Source organism: Microtus pennsylvanicus, chromosome X (genome assembly GCF_037038515.1).
Source record: "Microtus pennsylvanicus isolate mMicPen1 chromosome X, mMicPen1.hap1, whole genome shotgun sequence".
NCBI classification, from domain to species: Eukaryota; Metazoa; Chordata; class Mammalia; order Rodentia; family Cricetidae; genus Microtus; species Microtus pennsylvanicus.
Genome location: NC_134601.1, coordinates 26175168 through 26184644, shown reverse-complemented (window position 1 = coordinate 26184644; position 9477 = coordinate 26175168). Strand labels below are relative to the sequence as shown.

The 9477-nt window shown below is 49.9% G+C and overlaps 1 protein-coding gene across 2 annotated transcripts in view; it reads left to right on the top strand.

Annotated features, from left to right (window-relative positions):
* The first annotated feature begins 315 nt into the window (after nt 1-315).
* The window catches only part of Pcdh19 (protocadherin 19), a 104224-nt gene continuing 95062 nt past the window's right edge, over nt 316-9477 (top strand). The window contains exons 1-3 of one of the 2 annotated variants that reach the window (XM_075957179.1): nt 316-4180; nt 7027-7167; nt 7853-8180. In XM_075957179.1, coding sequence (XP_075813294.1) covers nt 2034-4180; nt 7027-7167; nt 7853-8180 — 2616 coding nt within the window. In that variant the 5' untranslated portion in view covers nt 316-2033. The remainder of the gene's footprint in view (nt 4181-7026; nt 7168-7852; nt 8181-9477) is intronic. The other variant, XM_075957178.1, reaches the window with a different exon arrangement.

Sequence of the window (9477 nt, the reverse complement as noted above, 5' to 3'; positions counted from 1 at the left end):
GGGAGCACACCTCAAGTCCGGTCCACCCTCCCTTCCTAACTCCGCTCGTCCCGCGCCAGTCAGGCCTCCCCCCCGACTCCCTCCCGCAAGGGCTCTGCGGGGCAGGGTACTCTACTCGGTTGGGCCGGTGTGTAAGTTTCCGCTTGGCCCCGCCTCCCCTCCCCCCCCTCCGCCCCTCCCCACGCCTTGGTCCCGCCCCAAGACCAGAGCCCGCTGAGCTGCGCGCTGATTGGCTAGTGCCTGGCGTAGCCGGGTTCGGCAGCTCGGGCTCTCTCTAGCTCTCTCCAGACTCCGCGGCCAGTAGTTTGCGGCAGCAGGAGGAGGAGCAGCAACAGCAGCAGTAGCGGCGGCGACTGGCTCAGAGGGGAGACGGACGAGCCAGCGCAGACGGCAGCACCAGCTACCGTTCACCATGCCTGGCTTGCCCGGGGGACGCTGGCATCCACTTCCCTAGCCCCTCGCCGGCCGGCGGTGCCTGTCCTCTCCGGCGGCATTCCAGCTGAGCCGATTCATCTGAGATCCAACCTCCCACCCCACTCCCATTTCTTCCTGCTCTCTCCTACTCCACACTCACACTTCCCATCCACACACTCACTCTTCCTCCTTTTGGCACATCCACGCACAGCCCAGCTCAGATAGACAGACCTCCCTAGCGCGCGAGCGCCGGGGAGGGCGGAAGCCCTAAGCGGGGCGGACAGACGGACAGTGCTTCTCCTGGAGGATGGGATCCAGACGCTCCCGCAAGTAAAGTTTGGAGGCGTCAGAAACCGTCGACCCTGGCAGCTGCAGAGGCGGACCCCAGCGACATGCAACTGAACTAAGGAGGGCTTCCTTTGGCGGCGGCGGCGGCGGCGGCGGCGGCGGCGGCAGCAGCAGCAGCGGAGGCGGCAGCGGCGGCGGCGGCGGTCCTTGGAGCGACACCCCAACCCAAACCTGGAGAGGCGAAGAAGCCCCGGGTGCCCGCAGCTGCAGCCCCGCCTCTTCTAGCCGGTACTGTAGTAGCTTCTCTTCCTCACCTTCCCATTCCCCGTACCCTCCCCCCAGGGCAATTGGAAAGAGCAGGACTTTGATTTTCTTGGACAAATTGCCATCTTCCCATTTTCATAAACTTGAGGCGGAGGCCTGGGCTGCGTTGGTAACTTTGATTTCTGAGATATAAACGCCCATAGCCCATCAACCGCTCTGTGGGAGGAGCCCTGTGGCCACCTCGGATCCTGAGCAGACGCGCCCCTCACGCCCTCGGACGCCAACCTCAGCCCTAGAGAGAGCACTCTCTCGCATCTCTCCCTTCCCCCTTCCTTTGCCCGCCCCGGGACAGCCCTCCAGCTCAGACAAATCCCCAGGCGCCCAAGGAGCTTGCCAGCAACTCAGACTTCTACCTACGATCCCCCCCCCCTTTTCTTTCCAACAGGCCTGGAAGAGGCCAGAGTGCCCCCCCCTCGGAGTCCGGAGGGCGCGTACCGGGCGGGAGCTCCCTCCGCAGTGAGCTGGGCGCGCTGGGGGGAGGTCCTTGCGCATGCCAGGTGCATAGACTACGCGCTCGCCTGCCCCAGTGCTGGTGCGCAACGGCTGGTCGGGCAGTGCCTGAAAGGCTGCGCTCCAACAGCCTTAGGCGTCCGCGCTCCAAGTACGGTCCCGACTCTGAAGCTTGTGGCCGTCTAGGGCGTGCAAGCGCCACTCGACCCGCAGCCCTGCTCCGCTGCGGCCAGTCGCGTTCGGCTAACTTTGAAGGGGGAAAACTGAGTAGCCGGGCTGGAGGGAGGGGGCTCGGGGCCGTGCGGCGCTCTCTTGGCCCCTCGGAGCCCCCGGGCCCCCAGAAAGCCGCTGCCGAGTCCACTACGACCTCAGCATTGGAGCCCACACGGGTTCATCCTGTGCGCCGCCGGGCTGCCCTGGGCGGGACTCCTCCCGCGGCCTCCGGGGCCACGGGGCGCGCGCAACAGGCGGCCCGAGCCGGCGGGAAGCTGGAGCGCCGGCGGCGACGGCCTCGGAGGGGTGTGGAGAGGCGAGGCCGGGCAGAGCCCCGCGCAGCCATGGAGTCCCTCTTCCTGCCGATGCTACTGCTGCTGGCAGTCCTGTGGACGCAGGCGGCCGCCCTGATTAACCTTAAATACTCAGTAGAAGAGGAGCAGCGCGCCGGGACGGTGATCGCTAACGTGGCCAAGGACGCGCGGGAGGCAGGCTTCGCGATGGATCCGCGGCAAGCTTCTACGTTCCGTGTGGTGTCCAACTCAGCTCCGCACCTGGTGGACATCAACCCCAGCTCAGGTCTGTTGGTCACCAAGCAGAAGATCGACCGAGACCTGCTGTGCCGCCAGAACCCCAAGTGCTTTATCTCGCTAGAGGTCATGTCCAGCTCAATGGAGATCTGTGTGATTAAGGTGGAGATCAAGGACCTGAACGACAATGCTCCCAGTTTCCCGACCGCACAGATTGAGCTGGAGATCTCTGAGGCAGCCAGTCCCGGCACGCGCATCCCACTGGACAGCGCTTATGATCCGGACTCGGGCAGCTTTGGTGTGCAGACCTATGAGCTCACTCCCAACGAGCTCTTTGGCCTGGAGATAAAGACGCGGGGTGACGGTTCGCGCTTTGCTGAACTCGTGGTGGAGAAGAACCTGGACCGCGAGACACAGTCACATTACAACTTTCGCATCACGGCACTCGACGGAGGCGACCCACCCCACATGGGCACAGCTGGCCTCAGCATCAAGGTGACGGACTCTAATGACAACAACCCAGTGTTTGGAGAGTCCTCCTACTCAGTGAGTGTGCCTGAAAACTCACCTCCCAATACACCTGTCATCCGCCTAAATGCCAGCGATCCAGATGAGGGCACCAATGGCCAGGTGATCTACTCCTTCTATGGCTATGCCAATGACCACACACGTGAACTTTTCCAAATTGACCCACACAGCGGCCTAGTCACTGTCACCGGAGCGCTAGACTATGAAGAGGGCCAAGTGTACGAGCTAGATGTGCAAGCCAAGGACCTGGGGCCCAATTCTATCCCCGCACATTGCAAAGTCACCGTCAGCATACTGGACACTAACGATAACCCGCCAATTATCAACCTACTGTCGGTCAATAGCGAGCTTGTGGAGGTGAGCGAGAGCGCCCCCCCGGGCTACGTGATTGCCCTGGTTCGGGTGTCTGATCGCGACTCAGGTCTCAATGGACGTGTGCAGTGCCGCTTGCTGGGCAATGTACCCTTTCGTCTACAGGAGTATGAAAGCTTCTCCACTATCCTTGTTGATGGACGGCTGGATCGCGAGCAGCACGACCAGTACAATCTTACAATTCAGGCTCGAGACAGCGGCGTGCCTACGCTGCAAAGTGCCAAGTCCTTTACTGTGCGCATCACTGATGAAAATGACAACCACCCACACTTCTCCAAGCCTTACTATCAAGTAATTGTACAGGAGAACAACACTCCTGGCGCCTATCTGCTCTCTGTCTCTGCCCGCGACCCTGATGTGGGTCTCAATGGCAGTGTCTCCTACCAAATTGTGCCATCACAGGTGCGAGACATGCCCGTCTTCACCTATGTCTCCATCAATCCCAACTCTGGTGATATCTATGCGCTACGATCCTTCAACCATGAACAGACCAAGGCATTCGAATTCAAGGTGGTGGCCAAGGATGGCGGCTTGCCCTCGCTGCAGAGCAACGCCACAGTGAGGGTCATCATCCTCGACGTCAATGACAATACCCCAGTAATCACCGCCCCACCCCTGATCAATGGCACTGCTGAGATCTATATTCCTCGAAACGCCGGCATAGGCTACTTGGTGACTATAGTTAAGGCAGATGATTATGATGAGGGTGAAAATGGCCGAGTCACCTATGACATGACAGAAGGTGACCGCGGTTTCTTCGAAATAGACCAGGCCAATGGAGAAGTCAGAACCACTCGCACCTTCAATGAAAACTCCAAGCCTTCCTATGAGCTGATAGTGGTGGCCCGTGACCATGGCAAAACGTCTCTTTCTGCCTCTGCCCTTATCCTAATCTACCTGTCCCCGGCTCTTGATGCCCAAGAGTCAATGGGCTCTGTGAACTTATCCCTGATTTTCATTATTGCTCTGGGCTCCATTGCTGGCATCCTCTTTGTCACTATGATATTCGTGGCAATCAAGTGCAAGCGTGAAAACAAAGAGATCCGGACCTACAACTGCAGGTAGAGCCAACTTTTCTTTTTTTTTTCTTCTGTGTTTTGAATGAGTAAGGTGTGTGTATTTGTGTCTGTGTAAAACCCCCGGTGATTTTGTTTCCTGCTTAAATGCATGCAGCATACTCATAGTGCTTCATTGTGGAGGGTGAAAAGTTTGTGACAGTCCACGTTGATCAATTCTTTTGATCTGACAATTTGCTGGAAGACAATCATTTACTGTTTGAATGGATTCTGTCACATAATGATGATGAGCAGAAAAGCAATTATCATTTTAAAATTTGCACAGCTGTCTTCCATGAAGTTAAGGTAGAAAAAATGAGAGAGGTGGAGGGAGGGAGAATCTGAGAGTGAGAGAGGAGGGAGGGAGGGGAGGGAGGAAGAGATAAAAGAGAGACAGATTTTCATATTTTTAGCAAAAGTTCTATGTATCATGATTTGAGGGCTTGGTTTTCCTGGAGCACAGTGTTTTGTAGACAAGAGCTGAAGGGAGATGGAGTACTGACAACTGCCTTGTCCTGCTGTGGGGTTATCCTCAAGAGAGAGCTGGGGAGGGAGAGTTTATGATGGGAAAAAGAGAGTAGGAGGAAGAGAGAAAGCAGTGTGTGGGGAAGCAGGTCATTAGTGGTTTTTAGAGTATTCTTGGCTTGTTTTGTATTTAGTCCCTAGACATCTGGCTATACAAGTGAAATTCTGTCAGGCATCTGTATGTTTTCAAATATCTGCTTGGTTGGTGTGTGAAGACCAAACATCCCAATAAGAGACAAGACTGTATCCAGATGTTTCTGTAAAAATAGCAGTCTTCTGGAGTTGGCTATGTTTTTCTCTAATGTGGGGCTGTGCTGTGGTATTAAGATCTGGTCGCTACCAGTGGATGTCACTATGGGCTATTATGTTACAGTTTCTCTGAAGTGTGTGTAGGATGTGTGTGGGGGTGGGGAAACTAGAGGAGAGGAGAAGGAAGAGAGGGGAGATCTGTAGAAACTTGAATGGCATGTAATGTAATATTTTTAAAAGTCTTGGTTAACACATTAGAGTTTCTTGTTGAAGATTTCTTGCAATTTGATAGAAGAAATAAGTCTAAGAATTTCTAGAATCCTACTTAGGATAATGCATATAATTCTTTCCAGCAGTGTCTCATCGAAACAGTTGAAAAAGTTATTTTTATTTTCTTTACTTTGCTGAAAGTGAATGGTGCTGCTATTTGCAGCCAAGGTGTGTGTGCTTGTGTGTGTTTTCAGCACACCTCCACAGCCCCTGTATTTTGTGCCATCTGTGCTTGCGTGTTAATCAGTCAAAATATGTTCCTGTAGGTCCGATTTGTATCTGACACCATCTGAAATACACACTTCTGTGAATCAGAGCTCCCTGAATATGTAACAGCCATGCAATTATTGTTTCCCTTTTACTATTCTCTGCATTACACAAGTTAGTAGACAAATGCTAACCACACATGAATATCAATCAGGTGCCATAAAAGAGCAGCTGCAATGCCTCATAAATGCTTTAATCCTGTTACTGGTGAAATGGCCGTGACTTTTCTTTCCTTCAGTACCAAGTCACTTCAGATGGGAGAAATGGAAATTAATATTGCTCTTACCTTTGAAACCTGTGACTGCCAATGGTGATTTTTATAGGAGATAAAAAATGCAGGGTCAATAAAATTTTATTTATATGGAGATAATGATAGAGGGGACTCTTTTTAAGCCATTTTCTCAGCATAAAGTAAATGCACAAGACCCTTCCCATGATGAAAAGGAAATCAGCTTGAAATAAAGATATTGAAGGGTTTGCCACTTCTTGGTGATATATGACTAGAAGTAAGAGCTCTTCCTGAGAGCTTGCCAGGGAGATCATTAAACAGGGACGAGAGCATTTGAATTGGGGGAAAAAGTGCAAATCTCAGTGCTCTCCAACTTCACCCAAATGTGGATTTTGTAAAGCACTCTTCACTGCTATGGCTTGCAATTAATGAAGTACAGTTTAATTAAATAATTGGTCAATACAGAATGGGCTGTGCAATGAATGCCTCAGCTGAATAATTGGATGGGGCATTGCCAAACTTACCCATCATGGGTAAACAAAATGATTAGAACTTCCCATTGATTCAGTAAACAGATTAGAAAAGAAATGTAACCCTGATCCTGAGGTTTGGGGGATTTTATCTGTTCCTCAGCCTCTGTATCATCAATTTGCCATCATTTTAAGTCAGACTGGGCAGAGAGCAAAAGGGTGAGGTGAAATAAATTGCTTAGCTCTAGGTAGGTCTCAGGGAAGGAGCAATAATTTGCCTTGGTGGACATGGGTAGATATGCAAACTCCCCATCTGCTCAGACTTCTTAGAATCCTAAAGTTCAGGAGCCTGTCTTTCTGTGTATGTGGTTAGGAGGCAGGGGTTTCTTCTAGTTCTTTGCTCCTGTAGGATCTCTTCCTGAAATGCATTCATTTATGGGACTTGTGGGATGATCTGCAATTGCTGCTTGAATTGGGTTCTTTTTTTTTCCTGACAATTAGCTTTGTTGCGTGAGAATACAGACACACTCTTTCTCATGTAAAGTCCAACCTGTATTATTTATTAACCTTGTTGTTTTGCTGATTATTGCTTAGAGATTGAATTCTTAATAAGCTGAATTTATTATGTGCAAAGTAATACATGACATTGAGATTCTGACTTCATTTTAATGTGTTTCTTTTGACAAGTCTCTTAATGCTTGGTGTCTTTGGTGCACGTTCCTGGGTCTGTGTCAGTGTTAATTAAATTGAGCTTTTTATGTTCCAGTTGCAGCACAGCTGCTTGTAGGTACACCTGAATGGAGAAGGATGCTGAATGCACTAACCTTTAAATTCCTTTGCAGTAATTGTTTAACCATCACTTGTCTCCTCGGCTGTTTTATAAAAGGACAAAACAGCAAGTGTCTGCATTGCGTCTCGGTTTCTCCCATTAGCGAGCAGCAAGACAAAAAGGCAGAGGAGAAAGTGAGCCTAAGGGGAAAGAGGTAAAAAGGCTTTACCCCTCATTCAAATGGGCTTGGCTATCAGATTTCTCTAGGAGCGGAGGGGGAAGGGTGGAAAGTAGAAGGGAGCTGGGCTAAGGCAGGGAGGAGGGTGTGGATGAGCAGAGCTAGGAGCTGTTGGAGGACTGGGTCTGAACCTCTACCCTAGTCTAAAAGTGATCAGTTTAATCGCAGAGGAAGCTGATCCACGATGTTTGCCACACTGCAAATTCCTAGAGGCGGTGGCAAGGGGCAAGGGCTTTTCTTACTTCCCTCTATCTCCTTTTATGTTAAATTGGCACTTACTTTTTACTTCGCCCAATATGGCCTCTGGGTTCCTTGGAAGCTTCAGATTTGAGCATTTTCATGCTCTCTCCCATAGGCTCAACTTTCCACATATCCCCCACCCCTGCTCACTGGCCACTCACAATAAAAAATTCCAAATCTAAAATTTGGAAATTTCTTTGGGAGGGTTGGTGGGAGGTTAGCATATTTACTATGAAGACTTCGTGGCCCTCAGCTTGTTTTTGCATGCAAAAAGCACAGGGAGAAACTCGATGATGTAATGCGCCAGAATAAGGAGCTGGAACAGAGATGGGGTGCAACCCTCTGGGGTGCTTAATGTTTATTCATCAGTATATGGTCTGGGAAGGTGTTATCTATTCGTGCTGCCTTTTCTGTCACATAGAATCGCTGAATACTCCTATGGGCATCAAAAGAAATCAAGTAAGAAGAAAAAAATTAGTAAGAATGACATCCGCCTTGTACCTCGGGATGTGGAGGAAACAGACAAGATGAATGTTGTCAGTTGCTCCTCCCTTACTTCGTCCCTCAACTATTTCGACTACCACCAGCAGACACTGCCCCTGGGCTGCCGTCGCTCTGAGAGCACTTTCCTGAATGTGGAGAACCAGAATACCCGAAACACTACTGCTACCCACATCTACCACCACTCCTTCAACAGCCAGGGTCCCCAACAGCCAGATCTGATCATCAATGGTGTGCCCCTGCCTGAGGTGAGTGCGGCCAAGAGCTCTTGTGAGGTCTTCCCAGATCTCCTTTTGAGGCTGCTTGCCCTACCATGGGCCATTCTGGAGGCATATTCCTTGTCTACGCCTATTTCCATACGCAGTATTTGGTAATAGTGCCTTTTGGGACAAAAGTGATTTAACATAGAGGGCTTTTGTGTAAGGGGTGGGGTTGGGAATCTAAGCTCAAATGATCTGAACCTTTACATGCCTTCATAATGTCCCAGCATGGTAAAATATTGCTCCACCTGTTGCAAGTATGCATGCTCCAAAGCCAGTGGCACCAGCTTGGAGACTAAAGCAGCTTCGGCTTGCCAAGCAGTGTTGAAAATGACTGAAACCCTATAATGCTTCAACTCCAATTTCCTCTGGTGGTTCAGAGTCCTAAAGCCACTCCCACGTTTGCTTTTTCTCTTCTCATACTACTGTTCTCTACCATCTTGCTGAGTCTATGGCTCAAAGGAGACGAGCAATTAAATTTAAAAAGTCACATTGCCGTTTCTTAGCAGTTCTGGTCAGATCGTTTGACAGTTGAGGATGTTGAAATTGTCACTAATATGAACAATTGTGTGAAGTAGCCATGAATTTAAATCAATTGTTTCTCTTCAGTTTGGGTGATTTCATGGAGGAATTTAAAAAAAAAAACACAATAAGGCCAAATATTTGTTGGTTGTTGAACTCTTTTGGGAGAACAGGGTGATACGCCAGTGATAGTAAAAGGGCCAGAAAGAGGGGGGCTGGGTAGAAAGCTAAAAACAAGTCCTTAAGTTGGTTTCATTTTCTGTGAATTGGGTAGAAATTTGATACACTGGGAGGCATGCTCTCCTTCTGGTCATTACAAAAGCGATTTCGTAGATTTCAAGTGCATCCCAACAGTTTTCCTGTGTACCAGTACAAGCACCATCTCATTAAGAACTCGCCATCAGATATCTTGATAGATTTCTCTTTGGTGGAAGATGAAACAAAGGTTCAGAGGTACTGAGGAACTTGTTCAGCCTCCAAGAAAAGATCACACAGAAAGGAGGAGGAGAACACCTTGCTCTGTACTTCTTGGTGTTTGAGTGGTACTTTCTGCCTTTAGGAACGATTCACACTGACATACCTAGGCAATGGTATGAACATAAAATGGACTTAGTGTTTGTATTAGTTTTGTATGGCAAAGGGTGCTTAGGACCATTTGCATTGCTACATTGTGTCTCCTAGTTCCTGAAAAATGGTTCCTACCAGAATTAATAGCATGGAAAAGCAGTATTTTTAATGAGAAACTCATAATAATCCACTGTCA